Source organism: Pogoniulus pusillus, chromosome Z, assembly GCF_015220805.1.
Source record: "Pogoniulus pusillus isolate bPogPus1 chromosome Z, bPogPus1.pri, whole genome shotgun sequence".
NCBI lineage: Eukaryota > Metazoa > Chordata > Aves > Piciformes > Lybiidae > Pogoniulus > Pogoniulus pusillus.
In genome coordinates, this window is record NC_087309.1 from 96,654,875 (window position 1) to 96,675,581 (window position 20,707).

At 39.8% G+C, this 20,707-nt stretch overlaps 1 protein-coding gene across 2 annotated transcripts in view; it reads right to left on the minus strand.

Annotated features, from left to right (window-relative positions):
• Positions 1 to 20,707, minus strand: part of SNX24 (sorting nexin 24) — a 111,792-nt gene that overhangs the window by 34,167 nt on the left and 56,918 nt on the right. The window contains exons 2-3 of one of the 2 annotated variants that reach the window (XM_064176416.1): positions 20,414 to 20,477; positions 17,939 to 18,043 (exon numbers count right to left, since the gene is read on the minus strand). In XM_064176416.1, coding sequence (XP_064032486.1) covers positions 17,939 to 18,043; positions 20,414 to 20,477 — 169 coding nt within the window. The remainder of the gene's footprint in view (positions 1 to 17,938; positions 18,044 to 20,413; positions 20,478 to 20,707) is intronic. The other variant, XM_064176415.1, reaches the window with a different exon arrangement.

Genomic DNA, 20,707 nt, shown 5'->3' on the forward strand with positions numbered 1-20,707 from the left:
GTGTGAGAGCTGGATGTCATGCTGAAAAGTGCATTTGGAGATCTGGCTGCTTTGACATCTGGAGAAACTGGGAGAGGTTTCACTTCTCTAATGTCCTCACGATTTCTTGAGCACATTCTGTACATTTTCCAGAAGCCAACATTACAGGGAAGCTGGTCACAAAGCCACAGTTACTCAGAATACAGCTGTTACTTCCTAGCGACTTGCAAGCAAAGATAAAAAGTACAGTAAACAGCCTGTGCTCAAAGTGCTACATGTGTTGCAGCATGTTTGTTATCATCAGCTCTTGAGCTGATACCACACCATGTTATCACAGCTATGAATGTTGCATTTCCCTACCAATGATAATATTCTGGAAATAAAAAATAAGACACTCAAAAAATGGAGGATGAACTCCTCCAGGCAGATACACTTAACTGGAATGACATTTTCTCAGAACATTTTATTGGGAAAGTTAACACTGACCTTTTCATTTTCCTAGAATAGACATACCCAGTAGGTTGCAACGGCATAAGAAATAAGATTTTATCCTACCATTTTAAAACTGTAATTGTACAAAAGCAGACTCCAGCCACACCACTGCTGTAAAGGCCAGCGATGCAGCACACAAACTTCTGTTCTGAGAGAGCAGTTTGAAAAGCTATGACAACTGGTGTATTTGTGTTGTTGGTTTACATAAATGAGGCAAATAAGCACAGCAATGATACAACTCACCTAGGCAAGGTAGTTCTGTTAAAAAAATTACTTAGAAATTTGTTACTTGCTTCTTGTGTAGTTGTCATGGAGGGGTGTTCTGCCACCTATGCTGATTGTGGCGGAGGGGAGAAATTAATTGATGCGAGAGGATATTCTATAAAAATATATAATTTATTAACTTCAATATTCTGAACTCTTGCCACTGCCAGCTACTGAATTTTAATATTAACATGGATCTACATGGTTACAAAAGACATTCTAGGAATAATATCAAACCATAACTTATTAATAACTAGCAAATATTCAAACTATAAACAGAGAGAGGAGTTTCCCCGCGGCAAATACCGCTTGGGGTCAATATGCTGCTTGCCCAGTATGAGCTGAAGCTCTTTCTGCTCTAATGGCAGGAGACAACAGAAATTACAGAGGCATCAAAGCATTCACTTACAAATTCCGATTAATTATCAATCACCCTCCGGGGCTATGTCACAGCCTGTTACAAGTGCCCAATCTTCAGGGGAGTTTGCCCGTGGACTTTGAGGCCGGAATCCTCCCGGTTTCAGGGGAAAGGGGAATCTTCCTGGCTTCTGGGGAAAGGACAGTCTCTGACTTTGTTCTCCTGGTGAAGGATGCAATCTCTGCCATTGTCTCCTGGCTTCTTCTGGATGCTCTGTCCAGGGATTCTTAGGCAGGACCTCAGGTGCAGAAGGAGTACGATGCTGTGCAGTGCCAGCATGGTGTCATGCTGGCTACAGAGGCTGGTCGCGCGCAGACCAGTGGAGTCTGCTCCTGGTAACTCAATGGCAGTGGTGCACACCAAGCAATAATAAGGCAGCAGGCGTGCAATAGGGTGCACAGCTTCACAGGAGTCTGAGCAATGCAGCAGGCAATACAGGATCTAGTCCTGGTGACTCAGCATAGTGGCATGCAGGTGTGCACAGCTGGGAGATTCTGTCTCCACGACGTAGATGCGCTGTGTGTGGGCACACAGGCAGGCAGGCATAAACAAAAAGCAGTGTGGGTGAGTCTAAGTGAGCGAGTGAGCACGTGGTTTACCTGTGTATCTCTATTTATCTAATGTGGGCCTAGATTAATGGCCCTTTGGACACCACAATGATCAATCAAGTTGGCAGTTAGCCAAACCTTACCATAACAGGTGAAAGCCACAGGCCTGGACCTTCCAAACATGGGAATCACACGGGCTTTACACTAGGCTGGCAAGAGCTGGGCGTGTGGGGGCTTACACAACCACATTACACAATCAGGGGTCCTAAGCAGGCCAGACTTTATGGCACCAGGCCTATTACGCCCCTTTGTGCTCATTTTATGTGTTTACCTCTGGTTTGGGCAGAATAACATGTCCAGGCAGGACAAGGCATAAATAAGCCTATTTTTGGGCCTACAGGCCCTCTACTATAGTAGTAAACCATGTGTATCCTCTCCTGCCTTCTTGATGGCACAATACAAAGACATACATACAACAAAAAACAACTGAACCAACACACAATATTTTCTTTGAATATACTAATACTGAAATGTTATAAATTTATTCCAATATCTAAGATGGTAGAGAAGCTTTCTCCTCGTGTTGACTCATTCATTCACAGCAGACAAAATGCTGGCACTCAAGGGGAGCAGCCAGGTGGTTTTCCTGTGGTTTGTCATTAAGGGAAACATCCAGATGATACACATGCATAATCACACTTATACTGTGTGGGTCAATACCATTTGGCATGCACAGTCAGCTAAAAGAAAGGAATACCCCTCAAAAATGTCTAGATCTGTATCATTATGGACACCCACCTGTATTAAAGAGGAATCAAAATATGAAGTCTTAAGTTTAAGTCTCTGCCAAACGCAGGGGTTACTGTTTATCAATATAAGTAAACCACATTTAAAGACTACCCTGTCTAGTAGACAGAAACAAACACGAACACTGTAAAAGCAGGACTTTCTTGAGCTTTGAAAGCAACTGAAGTAAACCCTGTGACTGGCTCTGAATTGTAGGGTGTGTGAATTTTCCATGTCTGTTATTTCCTGCAGCATGTTGAAGTAGAAACCTACATGGGAAAGGTGCCAAATACAATTTGACATTCCTGTAATGGAGGTCTTGAAAACAAACAGCTTTTAGTGCTTTTGTTGCAAGGAGAAACAAAAAAGACTAAATCTGTATCACAGATAAAATTTTCCTTTGTGCTTAGTGGTTACTCTCAACTCTATTCTGCTGCACCAGTGCTTCTTACTGCTTTACACAAAATTTGCATTCATTGATAATGTTGGCTTACTTTGGCTTTTATACTAAGCTTGAACAAACTGCTCTCAATTAATCTGTTCCACTCTTTGATAGCTTATTTATCAGATTGGGAAAGATAGATTTAATGGTGCTTGCTGGAAACAAGTTCTTTAATTGGAAATACCAGAGCGTTTAGCTCGCTTCGTGCTCTAGCAATTAAGGACAATTTGGAAAAGCGTTTTTCCCCCTACTATTGTCTCCTTGATTAGATATCCAAAGAAGCAGACAAAACAAATGACAATACCACCTAGCAATACTGGTACAAATAAAAGCCCAGCAGCCAAATTACTTACTACAAGAAATGTGAACCATCCCCATCAATTCCAATGCTGTGTTACATTCATTTTGTTGTATCTTTGCCTCCAAAGTAGGTAAATGGCAAAATTTCTTTCAAAATGCATAGCTCTATGCCTGCCTTTACACAATTATCCCTTTCCACAAATAAGCCAAATCAACAGAAGAAATTATTTTTCTTGATTAAGCTCCCACATTTCTCTTGGGATGAAACAAAACAAACAATTAATCTTTCCTTATTTGTTCTCAGAAGAACCTGCATCCCTTAAATGTACGATAACCACGGTACCTGTGGCAGGCAGTCGGCAGCAATTAGGCTTGTGCTGAAAATGAATGGACTAGAGTCAGAAAGCCTAATCTGCTGAGAGTTTCTACAGGAGGCCAAGGTTAGACCAGGAAAATTCCCCTGCTGTGGAAATACTGTTAAAAATTACCACTTGACTTCAGCATAATTAACAAGGTTTGGGAATTTATATAAACTGAGTAATTGAAAAGAATTAGCAAGAGATATATACATTAATCTTTACCAGTTACAATGTGCCTAATGAAATTAAAGGTTCTACTCCTACTTCATGCTTTGTTTCTGCAAACTTTTTTTCACACACAGAAGAAAAAGTATATTAGATAAACACAGCATTAGTTATGAGAAATTAAAAATAAGAAACTGCATCATGAACAAATTTTTTTCTATAAATAATTCTTCAAGTTTTTTTCCCATATGTAATTCATATTCTTTATCCTAAGAAACTCTATGGAAGCTTCTTATTTTAATGTCCATGTTTTTAAAGTCAACAGAAAAAATCTGTACCACAATTATAAATTTAGGCATCACTCAGAAAAGAACATTTGCTTGCAAATATACATGCAGTTAAATTGGAAACTGTCTCAGTTAACATATTCTGCAATCAATAGTTTCAGTAAAACAAGATCTAACATTTAATTAAATCTGTATTACATTTGTATTACAGATACAATAAGCAGGTAAAATGAAAAATAAAGGAAAGCAATGCTGATGTGTGTGGAGATAGACGTTAGCAGAACATAACAAGCATTCGTTATTCTTCTAGGCTCCCCACGAGCACAGGACCTTCTCCCCTTAGTTCACTTCTGAAATCCCTCAACCTATCCTTCAGCACAGAGGCTCACAAGATTGCATAAAAGGCAAGAAAATGGAACACACAAAAGGCAATTACATCTAATGCAGAAAAGTCCAATTTACTGCAGGATGAAAGGAGAAGGCTCACTAAGCACCCTCCCAGAACCTATCTGAGGAAGACAAGTCATCTCCTTTGCTCACCTCTCTTAGCTACTTCTATTTCTTGCTTAAGCAACCCTTCTTGAAAAACATTTTTTCTGTTCCTATGTCTTTTCCAAGCAACCTCTCTAATGCAAAAGCTCAAGAATTGCTGCTTATTTAATGAACCCTCTTTCTGGTAAAAATTATTTGATTAGTCCCACATTTTTTCCCTGGGTGTGGTTGGTTTGGTGTTTGGTTTTTGTTGTTTGGTGGGGTTTTTTTCTATTTGTTTGTTGTTTTTTTTTTTTTTCATAATGATCTGTGCTAAATGATACAAACACCATTAAATGGTACACTTACAGTGAAGAACAGTCAGGTTAAGTGTGATCCTGTGATCCTGTGATTAATCAAATTTTAATTCAGCTTCCTTACTTATCATACCATTGTTTACATATGTAAGTTTGATTGATAAACTTAACCTTACATATGTAGTAATATTTTTACCCCCCAGCCCAATCAGGTTTTTACCCAAAACACAGATGGATGGTGTTGTTTTCCAGCATATATTCAACATTCTCATCTCCAAATATGGCCTGTGTCTTATGTACAAATTAAAACCCTGTAACGGACAGAACTACTCACTTCTTCAAGAACTTTTCCTCCCAGTCCTTGTGCACAGATAATAAATGTGTAAGAAATGTTAATCATTAGTTCTCAGTCATGCAAAGAGTGTAGGCAAAAGAACACTATCAGATTGCATGAAGGTAATGGTTTGGCAGTCCTAGGTCTAAACTACGTCGTAACTTAGTGTTGTACACAATTGAACAACCGTAACAGAGAACAGTGTGTTGCACTACACACACAAAAATAAAATATTCTTTCACTAGAAAAGAAGTTTTTCCCTTCACTGGAATTTCATTACACAACATCACAGATTAATTTTGAAGAAAATGCCCTTAAGATTCAACTTGTCTTGAAAGTTCATTTTAAAATTGCAATAGTAATTTGTGTACCAAAAAAAATTAGCTTATGCAAAACATGGCAGAAGGAAATGAAAATGTGTTTAAAATGCTGCAAATTGACTAAAAATATAGGGGGAAATGAGTCATTCTTCCACACAGAAGTGGTGATAACACTGTTTGCAGGACTTACAGCTCCCTCTCCCTTCCTTCAGTGTAATGGATAAAATTTTCTTCTGTCCCCAAAGAAGCTCAAGCACTTCTGTTAAATATTTCTTAAGGAAAACATAAATTTAATACCTACAAGACAAAGAGGAGTTGCCTTCAGGATAAGGAAAATGGTCATTTTTTTCTTTCTTCATGGCTAGGTGAAATAAGCATCTCACACTTTGTATTGCTTTAGAAGGAATGACGGCCATTAAAACAATAGGTCGTCAGCAGACTGTAGTGACTCTAGCAGTGTGCCAGCACTTGAGTTTTAATGCCCTTAGTTCTTCTTTAACAGGTTGTGACATCTTAGGCAAAGAAAGTAATTTCTTTCTTCTTCCTCTTAAAATATCCTACAGTTATTCCAAGCATATCCTGGTCATGATAGACACAATTTTTCCCTCTACAGAAATACACAATTTGTATAGTTTGGTATTCGTCTTCACTTGGGTGAAAGCATGTTATAGTAGCACTCTTATATATAATATAACAAAAAGAAAGTGAGCACATGGTTTCTAAATCTGTCATGACTCCTAAGACAAATTCTCCTTTAAACTGAGTAAAATTAATTTTGATTAGCTCTAAGATGTACGAGTGAAATGAGAGTGAGGTTCATGCAGTGCAATTCCATACAGCAAAAGCAAACAGATTATTGAAGATGAAAGAAAAAACATGAATCACAAACCACAATACAGCACTACTTGAAAAACAGAAAGTGTAATTCTTAAAATATAAATCAGGTAATTTTCCTAAGGGTGCTTGAAAAATGCTTGGAATATTTCTGCAGGAAACACTTCTGCAAACTGACACTCTTAATAAATGACTATCCTTTAAATATCTATAGAACTATTTTGCTTTCCCATTTTCTCTTGCCTTCTGCCTCCTCTTAACAAGTACACCATCCTGCAAGTGCCAAGCACACTTCTTTAAAATCCACAGCCATCTGAAACCAGCTATGTATCTGTATCACCAAAGAAACCTATGCACAAGAGAATCTTAAAAAAGCTGGTTGCAGCAATGATGGATTTAAGTTATTAACTGATCAAAAAAAGATGGATGGTGGTCTGCTTTTCTTAATCTACATCATCATCTAGATCTATTTAAAGATATGTGGTACACTAACAAACTTAGTTAAGGCTTCGATAAAATCAGTAGAATAATCTGCCCTGCTACATTGAGACTGTATCGATCAATAAAATCACTTGTACCAGGAAAGTACTGTTAAGTACTGACAATCCCGGCCATTAATATTATTTAACACTCTGCTCACAATCTTTAATGAGGACAAAGAACATTTTGTCTTTTTATACTTATCATATCATTGCTTTTAGAGCTCCTTATAGGTGCAGTTCAACCTTGATTACTGCAGACTAAATGGAGTTAGAGAAGGAAAACACTGAATAATCTTGGATTATGGAGAGAATTTTCAATGTGATTAATAGATGTGGGTGATTCAATAGACTTTCAAGCAAAATATCAGTTAAATCTTATTTCACTGAACCCAACTTTTACTTGTAACTTACTAATGCTTACTCATTTTTCCCAGTGTATTCACCTGCATGTAAAACAAAACTGGTTTCCAAAAACAGCAATCTGGAAGATAAGCATCTGTTCTGGACTTGATGGCACTTTTTTCCCCAAATAAGCCAATTTGGTCTTAAATTAGCTAGAAATAGATCCCAGCAGTCAATGTGTACATACGACAAAGGCAAGGATTGTCCCTGCAGAAATCTTTGTTGTGGTTAATGAATGACACAAGGAAGTCAAAGTGATTTCTATCCCACTCCTGGTTACATATGGGGAACAGTTAAACAGAAGTCTAGTGGGAAAAACCCCACAGGTCAGTATGCACAGAATAAAGTGGAGAAGAACAAAAATAGGCCATCACTTTGCACAAAAGTTTCATAGCTTAATTTTTTCCTCTCTGAGTTCAGCTTTTAAATACACAGCCAATGACCTCCCATGTGTAATGCATTTGGTCTTAAAAGGCATTAGCTTTTACAATCAGCTTTGCACAGTGGCATCTGACTTCTACACCTCTTCATTACGTCAGTATGATACAACCATTCTTCTCAGCCATATGATTCAATCTCTTTTCTTTCAACACTGTGCTCATGGTACATACAAGGATCAGTTCATATTAATGTTTAATCAAATTTAATAACAAGATGAAACTCAAACATGTTTAATTACTTCAAGAATTACGTAAGAAAAATCATAATGGTTCAGTCCAAAGGTCCTTTTAGCAATGCATCCTATCTCCAGAAATGACTGCAAAGGGTTAGTAAGAAAGAGTATAAATGAGTAAAACTAATCTATGAGACATTTTCCTTCAGTACTGTAGCAGCCTTTAAAGTTATTTCCAGCTTGAGGATTTTCTCTGCCTGATAGAAAGTGCTCTTCTCTGAACCTATCCAGTCATCCCTTGGACCAATTAAAAATTTTGCATTCATAACACCCTTTGGCAAAGACACACAGGTGTACAGGAATAACTAGAATGAGTTTCTGGCAATTTAAAGGAAGAACAATTGTAGTGACTATTAACATTGACAGAGTGGATAAATGTGACAAATGTGAACTGCACAGAAATGAAATTTGAATACCTGAACAATCATTGAATACTTCTAAGATAATTTTCCTGTTACATTTCCAGAACTAAATAGTAACCAATTTGATTTTGATTTACTAAGCAAAAGCAAAGTCTCATAAAAGTGCACATATCATATACAGAGATTTCAGTATTTCTAAGCAGCTTCAACAACACTGGTTCAAAAATGTCTACCCATACAGATATTATACTTCTCCCCCCGCCCCCCTCCTTTAATATAGGTAATGGAACATCAAGAACTGTTCCATTTAGAAAGCACTTACAGATTGCTTCTGATCCTAGAGAACTATGTCAGCTTCAACCAACCCACAAAACAATATCTTCCTGTCTTTATATGAAATCCTAGCTTTTGTTCTGCCTAGCAAGGCTCAGGCTGACTTTTATATACTATCATGGGACACTTTTTCCTCCACTTTACTGAGAGAAGAGAAAAATCCTGTACATCATTAAAGGTCTGATTTCCCTTCTTTCTGATACTCCAGCTACGACAGCTCTGCAGCAGTATTTCAGCTACAGTTACAGATGAGGAGTATTGGGCCACTGAAAGGCAAAGCTTTATCCAGTGCACAGTGTAGAGGTACTTGCAGACTGACAGTAGCAGCCTAGACAGTTTTTCTCAAAGATCTCACCACTGTTCTTCAGGATGGACAAGGCTATAAATGACTGATTTCACATTCCTCTTTGTTAGAATAGCAAGAGTCCAACAGAAATCAACTAAGCAGTGAAGAGCTAATGAAACATTCCACTAGGTGATGGAAAACTCCTTTTGTTTGCAATTAGATTGAAAAATCCTGAGAAATCCAAATATCTCGCTCCCTAGAATGACAGCAAAAAGAGGCAATGACTACTGACAATCAAAGAAAGCAGAAGATTCTTACCAGCTGCAATATGAAGTCCTGTATTAACTCTGAAATGCTCTGCAAGACAGCTTCCAAATGAACAGAAAGATCTTTTCAGGTTTTGAACATTTTCAATTGAAACTAAAACTTTTATTCAACAACAGTTACATCAATGTAGAAGATACTCCAAAAGCTTTAGAATACTATTTGGATTGATGACTAAAATTAGCAGGATTATTTGTTTGTTTTGTTTTCTGGGGTAGGGAAGGTTATTTAATCCTTCAATCCAGATTTATTGATTTGTTCATACCTGCTGTCCAGTCATGAAAGAAAAGCTCTCTGTATTTTAAATTTTACCATAAGGAATTTAGTATAAATACTTATTCAAGCAATGAAAGAAAATCGTCTCTTGATCTATGAACAAACAACACCTTGGGCCAAATTTTCTGTAAGGTAGTTTTCCTTTTGTAGTCACTGACATCATAAATAGCTCATTTGCCTTCATTTTTTTTTCCAGCTGCTTTGGAACTACTTCCCCCTACCCCAAGGAAAAAAAAAAAGAGAAAAACAAGTAATATTGCAATGGCTGATTTTCTCCTGTATATTTCTGATAAAATTACTCACAAAGCAACTACATATTGTTATTCATTACTCAATCCAGTTTTTCTAACTACACCCTGATGAAAACTAAGAGAGCTAAGAATAGGATTGGATTCTACTTTTTTAAAAGCAAAATCCTAACAGATATGGGTTTATTTATCTTTTCCAGGAATGACTGGTAGTTAAAACATTTTTTAAAGAGAACTTAATTTTGAGCAATACTAAAATACAGGTTGAAATACTTCTCAGATCTCCAGATCGTTTTCTTAAACAGAAAACAAATCTCTAGTCCAGTTTCATAAACTCCATAACTCATTTTGAAGATCTGGATTCCTGAAATTGCTGGAATGTTGAAGTTCATCAAGTCTTCAAGTCTTACAGCCAAGTAGCACTTTAACCAGTCTTATCTCCAGGAATCAGGACTGTTCTCTTTGTAAGAAGTTCAAGAGTAAATGAAAGGCAAGTATGTTTTCTTGACCTCAGCTGAGAGAGAAATACTAGCTCTATGTATTAACCCTGGTTAGAGATGTATGCACATATGGACTCTATATACATACAGAACAGTTCAGAAGGTTTATAGCCTTCTGTTTTACATTAAGAGTCTTGCCAGTCACAAGAAGAATTTCTTCAGGTCATTCAGATCACAAGAAACAAGTTATTATCCTGAAGCTCATAAAAAAATGAAGGCCTCCTCTAAAATCTATCTTTTCCACAACCAAATCATTTCAGTGAAGACTAGCAGCTGCTAGAGTCCTCACGCTGAGGTGTGAGTGCCACTTCAGAGTGAATTCTGTTAACGATGCTTGTTATCTTGTTGGACTGATGATATCAGCAAATGATAAGATTTCTCCTGCCCAAGGGGGTTAGAAAATATCTGTTCCATTGAACTTTATAAGGCAGACCTGTCAAAGGGCAAGTCCCTGGGGCAGAAAGACAGAATGGCAATAACATCCAGTGTCAGCTTGTTGGGACAAGGAGATGACCTAACTCAGATCAGTAGAGAGTAGGTGGCTAGAGCATATTCTTCCCCAATGACAGTTCACTGGAAATAAGCTCCATAAAAACTGCACCTCAAAAAGTACATAATGTAAAATCTATTTGTAACAAATACTGATCAGATTGACAATGCAGTTATTTTGATAACAAATTAGATAAGGTCTCTCAATGTTGCCCTTAGGAATCCAAATAGTGTCTCCAATGTCCACGATAAAACCCAAACTACCTGTTCAGTTGGTTGATCCAAAGATGACCTTTCATGCACAGAAGTGAGTGTTTCAAGTGATGTATGTCTCCTTTAAATACACTTACAAAACAGACTATATTTCTGTATTGCTTTGTGATAAACAGTCAGCCCAAGAGCATATATGGTGGTTTGAAAAACCCAGGCAACCCCTACCCAGAAGCCACAATGCTGATTAGCAGTCTGCCCTATCACCTTTGATGCTTACCTTTGCCTTCTGGCAATTTGAAGCAAATATTTTTCCAGGCTCACAAACATATTATCAGGAGTCACATCTTTCAACCTAGGTCCAGCAGGCAGCCATTCTCAAACTGCTGGCTCTCTGCACAATCAGCTACCTCAAATGTGTATCTTCTACCTTTTATCAAGACGAAACTCTTCAGGAAACACATCAAGAGAAGACATTTCATAACCATAAAAGACTCATAGACAAGTTCAAATCTTGCTGCAAACTAATACTACCACAAGAGAGATTTCCGTCAGCAATAGTGTAATCCAATGATATATTTCACAGTTTTTAAATTGAAACCACCTGGGATTCTCATTTCTGCTGTATTACAAGCTGCAAGCTCAGATACACAAATAAGTAACTATTAAGTCATAATTCATATCACACACTAAATGGTTTATGGCTACTCTTAGATGATATAGCCACTGCAAGGAATTAAAGCTGGTTTAGTCTTCTTCCACTCTCAGTGACAGATATTTCCTTACTTAGTGGAGACTAGACCAGCTCATCTTAAGTCCTGTGTGCTGTAGGTTAAGCTCACACACAGAGGCAGTTACCACAAGTCAGCAGAGGTGCAATAGCTTATTTTTTTCATACTAATTTGCTTGAATGTTTGGGGCCATACTCTATGATTCACCTAGCTTTGCTTTTGTTTCTTCATTAATAAATTACACATAATCCTTTTCTCAGTCAGTTTAATTATTTGCAGCATCCACAAGGGCTCTGTATTATTATAATGCATGCAGCTGAATTACTCCACATACCAATGCTTACTAGTCAATTGTTCCACAGTATTAAAAATGACAGTTGTAAATATCTGTGAAACCTGTAAAGTACAAAAGCCATTTAAAAATCATAGATATATCACTCTTTCATGAAAATCCATCTATTGGAACAAGAACAAAAATTACCAAACAAGAGAAAAATATCAATCTGTTGAATAATAGCTGAAAGTGGATGCTGAATAAGAAAATAACTTTGTATCTCACAATTTAATGAAATTTATTTAATTTATAATTTTGCTATTCTTCAGGAAGACATAATGAAATGTTTCTGAGCTTCTGCTCATCCCCTCCAAGAAACAAAAAACCTGTGCTGAAAGGATTTAAGAGGGTGTTTTCATCACAAAAAGGTCACTAAGAAGTTACATGGTACTGGCAACTGCAGCACCTTCCAGCTCAGATGGGAATTTCTTGCTTTCTCTACTACTTAGTACAGACCAGTTCCACTATTCTAAATTCTTATAATTATTTTCACCAATATTTAACTATATAGGACTGCCTAAAAATCTATTAACAACCCAATATGATTAGTTTATGTCAGATAGAGGTCTGCACTTGACCATCATCTGCATGGCACTGTCCCTGCCTGTGCTGGTTTTCAAAAAGCAAAGTTGAATAATGAGAAAAGGACATGTGCTGCATAAAACAGATTATTTGAATGCAACATTGCTTATAAATACTCGGTAACTGCCTGATACTGTCTGGTTTTGAAAAACCAGCTAGTGACTACCATGACCACATAGGAGCGCACTAGCTGCACACAACACCAGCTACAAACACCACCACTCACCAGTGACGGTAGTAGGCAATCTGCTCTTGCAGATTAACTCTTATTAGCATCACCTGCAAACAGGTTTGCTGTACTTTATATACATGGTGTGAAATTTAAAACTAATAGTGTATTCCGAAGTTGTAACACATTCCTACGCTGTGCCTTGAAAATGTTTGGCATTATCAAAAAACTTGAGATAGCTGAAATGCCATAATACAAGCTTCTGATTGTCTAAAATCAGGCTTTCATTATTTTAAAAGTTAAAATGTCAATGAATCTTTGTTTTGCTTTCTGTTAGGAGAAACAGAAACAAATGACATTGACAAGAACACTAAGGACTTTTGCTATTAATTTATCACATTAGTATGGATATAAACTAGAAGCTTGTCATATTGTAATCAGATGATGTCCACCAGTTCCTTCCAGCCTACATATTCCTAAAATAGCCAGTGGTGTTAAGAGGGGAAAACATGTAACTGCACAAGAACAAAAGTTGACTAACTTTTCCAGTAGGGGGAGATGTTCTTTTAAAGTTTACTAGTAATTAAACAACGCGAATCAATTTACCCCTCTAAATCAATCTCCTAAGATAAATCAGCACGTGTGCCTTAGCAGCACTATTTCCCAAAGAACAGTTCTATTAAAAAAATAGATCAAAAATTCATAGCAAATGGCTACAAGAGGAAAACACACTGATGGAACAAGCTATGCTGACATCCATAAAAACCAAAACAAATCCTACTCATTTTCAAAACAGAGGTCTCCAACAGCAATGTTTTCTCATCCACACAATATATGTAATTTTTAGATGCCAAAGATGCTACAAATATGATAGAGCAAGAATATTTTTTTAATTTAACAGTACTAGCTAAATATTTAAAAATTAAAACAAAAACATAGAAGCAAAAGATAGAAGTAAACTATGTTGCCTGAAATATGCCCTGTGCCTCAGAAGGAAAATCTGGGCTGTTTTTTTCCAATTATTTCCAAATTTCTTTTCAAATGTTTGATGTCAGAAGTAATACTGTCTCACATCACACAACAATTGTGCTCTTCTCCTCAAGCAGATATCTTTTACAAATCTTCCTGAACATCAGGGAGATTCTTGAGCAGCAAAGGTTACCATCTGTTTCCTATGAATGCAGATCGCTGTCCATTCTGTTGCAGGTTACCATTCTTCCAGATGTGCTGCTGCAGTTGTGGATGATAACATAAACCAGAACTTAAAAAAAAATTACTAAACTGATACAAGTAAAAATAGAAAACTCTCACTCTTGTCTTCTTCCCAAAACAATTTACTTTTGACTCAGGTAATGTCTGTGATTCCCTTCAATAAAACAACACTTGCATCAGTACAGATGAAGATAGACTGAACTGGGAACATGTCTAAGGTAACACCCTTGTCTTCTAGCTTTCTCATCAAACAGCTGTGGAACGACACCACAGGATACTTTTGAAGCAATCATGAGGATAGTAGAAATTTCATGTATTTAAAAAGGCTGAGATTTATCACTGTCTGTATGTCTGAATCACTCCTGAAGATTCCTTTCACAGTCTGTACCAAAGTCATAAAATCACAGAATCAACCAGGTTGGAAGAGACTTTCAAGATCATCCACTCCAACCTAGCACCCAGCTCTAGCCAAACAATTAGACCATGGCACTAAGTGTCTCATCCAGGCTTTTCTTGAACACCTCCAGAGACAGCAACTCCACCACCTCCCTGGGCAGCCCATTCCAATGGCAAATCACTCTCTCTGGCAAGAAATTCCTCCTAACATCCAGCCTAGACCTCCCCTGGCACTACTTGAGACTGTGTCCCCTTGACTGTGTCCTCTGGTTGCCTGAGAGAAGAGACCAACCCCCACCTGGCTACAGTCTCCCTTCAGGTAGTTGTAGACAGCAATGAGATCACCCCTGAGCCTCCTCTTCTCCAGGCTAAACAACCCCAGCTCCCTCAGGGTCTCCTCATAGGGTTTGTCTTCCAGGCCTCTCACCAGCTTCATTGTCCTTCCCTGGACACATTCCAGCACCTCAGCATCTCTCTTGATTGAGTAGCCCAGAATTGGACACAGTACTCAAGGTATGGCCTGATCAGTGTTGAGTATAGGGGAAGAATAACCTCTCTCATCCTACTGGCCACACTATTCCTGATCCAGGCCAGGATGCCATTGGCTCTCCTGGACACATGGGCACACTGCTGCCTCATGTTCAGCCTACTATCTACCAGTAGCCCCAGGTCCCTTTCTTCCTGGCTGCTCTCCAGCCCCTCTGTCCCCAGCCTGTAGCGCTGCTTGGGGTTGTTGTGGCCAAAGTGCAGAACCCTGCACTTGGCCTTGTTAAATCTCATCCCATTGGCCTCTGCCCACCCATCCAGCCTGTCCAGGTCCCCCTGCAGGACTCTCCTACCCTCCAACAGATCAACAGCTGCTCTTAGCTTGGTGTCACCTGCAAACTTACTGATGCTGGATGGAATCCCCTCGTCCAGATCATCAATAAAGATATTGAACAGGATGGGACCAGCACTGATCATTGAGGAACACCACTAGGGACTGGCTGCAGCTGGATGTGGCACCATTCACCACCATTCTCTGGGCCCAGCCCTCCAGCCACTTCTTGACCGATATCAGAGTGAATCTGTCCAAGCCATGAGCTGCCAGCTTGGCCAGGAGCTTGTTGTGGCAGATGGTGCCAAAGGCTTTGCTGAAGTCCAAAGGCTTTGCTGAAGTCCAGGTAGACTACATTCACAGCCTTCTCCACATTCACCAGGCAGGTAACCTGATCATAAAAGGAGATAAGGTTGGTCAGGTAGGACCTGCCCTTTCTAAGCCCATGCTGGCTGGGACTGATCTTTTGGATATCCTGTAGATGCTTTATGATGACACTCAAGATGACCTCTTCCATCACCTTGCCTGGCACTGAGGTCAGGCTGACAGGTCTGTAGGTTTTTGGTTCTTGTGGATGGGCATCACATTGGCCAGCTTCCAGTCTTTGGGGACCTCTCCAGTGAGCCAGGACTGTTGATACATGATGGAGAGTGGCTTGGCCAAGTCATCTGCCAGCTCTCTCAGCACCCAAGGATGGATCCTGTCAGGTCCCATGGACTTGTGAGGATGCAAGTGGGTCAGCAGGTCCCTTGCTGCTTCCTTGTGGATCACAGGGGGACTACACTGGTCCCTGCCTCCATTTGCCACTTCAGGAGTCCAGCTGTCATGGAGACAACCTGTCCCACTCTTGGAGATTGAAGCAAAGAAGATGTTAAGCACCTCTGCCTTTTCCTCATCCTTTGTCACTATATTTCCCTCTCTATCTAATAAGGACTGGAGGTTGTCCTTGGCCCTTCTCTTGCCATTATTATAGTTATAGAAACACTTTTTCTTCTCCTTAACAGCAGTGTCAGCCTAAGTTCTAAATGGGCTTTTGCCTCTCTATTTTTTTTCCTACAAGACCTAGCAATATCCTTGAACTCTTCCTGGGACACCTCCCCTCTTTTCCAAAGGTGATACACTCTCTTTTTAATCTTTAATTCCTTCAGGAGCTCCCTGCCCATCCAGCCTGGCTGCCTCCCTCATCGGCTGTCTTCTGGCACAATGGCACTGCCTTCTCCCGTGCCTTCAGGAGTTCTTTCTTGAAGTAGGTCCAACCTTCCTGGACCCCTTTGTTTTTAAGGGCTCTTTCCCAAGGAACTTTCTGAGTTAGTTCCTTAAATAGGCTGAAGTCTGCCCTTTGGAAGTCCAGTGTGGAGGTTCTGTTGATGCCCCTCCTGGTTTCACCATATATTGAAAACTCTATAACTTCATGGTCACTGGACCCCAGGCAGCCTCTGACCACCAGAGCCTCCTCCCCTACCAACCCCTCTCTATTTGTGAGCAGCAGGTGAAGCAGGGCTGCCCCCCTGTTAGGCTCATGTAACAACTGATATAAGAAGGTGTCCTCCACACACTCTAGGAACCTTCTAGACTGCCTCTTTTCTGCAGTGTTAAAGTCCCAGCAGGTTAAAGTTGCCCACAAGAACATGGGCAGGTGATCTTGACGCAGCCTCCAGTTGCTTAAAGAGTAATATATCAACCTCTTCTTCCTGGTTTGGTGATCTGTAACAGACTCCTACCAGGATGTCAGCCCTTTTGGCCTTCCCAAAAAGCAAGTTTCCAAAACAGCTGAGATGAAGATGAGATGAGAGATGCTGACTTGAATTAGATACAATACAGACATGAGCATGTGAAACAGAGAGATGTGAATCTGATGAGCTGGTCCTAGTCTGTCTAAAGAGAGGTGAGCTAAAAAAAGCCTTCTTGTATCTCCTTTACAACACTTTTGATTGGTATAATCAGAACAACTTTGGAAAGTATACCATTAATTTACCCCATTTTAGACACAGAAAAATGAGGTACTAAAGTTCACCAAAGTCAACCAACAGCTTCTGCCAGAATAAGGAAAAAAATGCACAACACTGGATTTTCAACTGCTGATGCTGCTAAATGAACATAAGTCACCCCTGCTGGTAAGTATTCAGGTCATTTCCCACCTCTAAAACTGTCTATTGGTATCACAGCATCACAGTATCACCAAGGTTGGAAGAGACCTCACAGATCATCAAGTCCAACCCTTTACCACAGAGCTCAAGGCTAGACCATGGCACCAAGTGCCACGTCCAATCCTGCCTTGAACAGCCCCAGGGACGGCGACTCCACCACCTCCCCGGGCAGCCCATTACAGTGTCCAATCACTCTCTCAGTGAAGAACTTTCTCCTCACCTCGAGCCTAAATTTCCCCTGGCGCAGCCTGAGGCTGTGTCCTCTTGTTCTGGTGCTGGCCACCTGAGAGAAGAGAGCAACCTCCCCCTGGCCACAACCACCCCTCAGGTAGTTGTAGACAGCAATAAGCTCTCCCCTGAGCCTCCTCTTCTCCAGGCTAAACAATCCCAGCTCCCTCAGCCTCTCCTCCTAGGGCTGTGCTCAAGGCCTCTCACCAGCCTCGTCGCCCTTCTCTGGACACGCTCAAGCATTTCAATGTCCCTCCTAAACTGGGGGGCCCAGAACTGAACACAGTACTCAAGGTGTGGTCTAACCAGTGCAGAGTACAGGGGCAGAATGACATTCTGCTTCATACCTTCAAATGCTTTGGATACTACAACTCTGAAATGGATGCTGCTTCTACTTCCAAAGTACTGACAGAAGACTCACCTGCAAGTACAACTCCAAGCCTTGCCGTCGCTGCTCCAGGACCTTGGGGATCCAGTTTCTCACATGCTTTGAAGGGATCTCTGGAGTTCTGATGAACTTTTTGAGCTGCAAATGGAAAGAAATGCATACACACACAAAGTATAATAGCAACCCTTTAAAGTTAACACAATTATGCAAGGCAGTATAGGTAAAATAACTACACATAAAGGACAACAGCGCAGCAATGAAGTTAATAGCTCACTGAAGTAACAGCAGATTTCATACATGGACATTGCAGCTAAAAAAAATCCCCTTATCTAGCTGCCTGGGACAGTGATGAAGATCCCCACTATTTGTTGTGACTAACACCATTAGAACAAATATGCACCAACTACATGAGAATATCTGAAATGAGTTCCTTGTTAGTCAGACTGGGACAGTACCACACAATGTCACCACAATATACCCACATATTACCTTGCTAATTGCTGTAACACACACCACAGCAGCAATTTGTGCCTCTAGAGATAGGCAGCTATGAATAAGTGGAAGAAGCACAGTGAGGAGAGCTAACCATTTCTCTGGAGAGCTGGCAATCAAGAAAGCAAAATCTCCATGCTCTCAAACTGCACCAACAGATTGAAAGTTGCATTTGATTTCTTCTACAGAGAGATATGCCACTGAATGTATTTCTAAAGGAGCTTTGTAACTATTCCTCTAAAGATTCCCACAGGAAAGCTTATGTACATACATATGGAAATGTACATCTGCATACACATGGATGGCTGGGATGACTGGGCACTTTGTCGGGTAGAAAGCTGGCTGGTTGGCCAAGCCCAGGGAGTTATAGCGAATGGAGTTAAATCCAGCTGGCAGACAGTCATTAATGGTGTTCCCCAGGACTCAGTTTTGAGGCCAGTTCTCTCCAGTGTCTTTATCAATAATCTGGACAATAGGATTGAGAAAATCATCACTAAGATGGCAGATGAATCAAATTGGGTGGGAGTGTTGATCTGCTTGAAGGTAGGAAGGTTTTACTGAGGAATTTTTACAAGCTGGATCAATAGGTTTAATAGGGCCAACTGACAGGTCCTGTGCTTGGGCCAGAACGATCCCATGCAATGCTACAGGCTTGGGGCAGAGTGGCTGGAGATCTGCCTGGCAGAAAAGGACCTGGGAGTGTTGGTAAATAATTGCCTGAATATGAGACAGCAGTGAGCTTGGGTGGCCAAGAACACCAACAGCATCCTGGCCTGCATCAGAAATAGCGTGGCCAGCAGGAGTAGAGAAGTGATTGTCCCTTTGTACATAGTGGTGGTGAGGTTGCACCTTGAATACTGTATTCAGTTTTGGGACCCTCACTACAAAGAGGACATTGAAGTGCTGCAGCATGTGTAGAGAGGGGCAATGAAGTTGAGGAAGGGTCTAGAGAAAAGCCTGCTGAGGAGCATGTGAGGGAACTGGGATTGTTTAGCCTGGATAAGAGAAGGCTGGCAGGAGACCTCATTGCTCTCTATGGCTACCTGAAGTGATGGTGTAGTGAGGTGGGTATTGGTCTCTTCTCTCTAGTATCAAGTGATAGACCAAGATGAAATGGCCTCAAACTGCATGAAAGAAGGTTTAGATTGGATCTTATGAAAAAATTCTTTCCCAAAAGAGTGGTCAAGCATTGGAACAGGCTGCCCAGCAAGGTGGTGGAGTCAACATTCCTGGAGGTGTAAAAAAATGTGTAGACATGGCACTTCAGGGTTGACAGTTGGACTCCATGATCTGAAGGCTCTTTTCCAGAGAAAACAATTATGTGATTTTATGATTCTAGGAGTACTTACAGACAAAGACAGAATAACACATTTTGACAACACTAAGTATTCACTTGATGGAGGTTTTTTTTTCAAAACAACCAAAAAGTGTTTTCCTCAAAACTACAAAACAAAAATGATAACTGTAATAGACTCCACTGTGTTTTAATACAAGTTGAAACTAGACATTCCTTCTGTTGGATATTGCCTCTGAGTAAATCTGAGGCAAGGAATGCAAGGAAAGAAACTCAAAATTGACTTTGACATGCATACCCATGGGAGACTGAGAATTTACATTTCATCTTTGAGCTTTCTGAGATGTCACTACAGGAAAAAGCAGTGCCAACATATCAACGTCTCTACAATCACAAGTAACGAAGATGCAGCAAAGAAACCCCAATTGCTCTGGAAACTTCCTTATTTCTTAACAATACTAAAACACAATTAGATGTGAAGTGAGAAAAACAAGTCACCAAAACAAAACCCTCAACCCATGTACTTGTAATGCTGATGTAAGGTCAGAGTATAGACCTCAATTTTTAACTCAAAACTGGTCAAGAATATTGAAGAAGCTATGATCACAGCTGTTGTGAACTATGACAGCACCTGCAGATGAGTAACAAATGAGGAGAATGCTTCAGATGAGGGGAGACAAAACTGAAACAATATACGCATCCACCAAGGCCTAGCTGCTTACAAGACAAATACTCTGTGGCTGGTACCTCAGCTGACGATTAACAGTTCTTTTGTGCTCTGCAGCCCTGTTATATAAAGCATACAAAACACAGTTGCTTACATGTGCAAGCACAGGTATTGTTTATGCTATATAGATGTACAAAGAATAAATGATCACTTCCTTATGCTTACAGTAATCCAATAATATCTTGCAATGACTAATTATTAAAATGTCAAAAAATATTAAGCAAATCTATATATGTGTTATCTATGTTGATTCAGACATCCTTACACAATAAATATTTATCTGAGAACA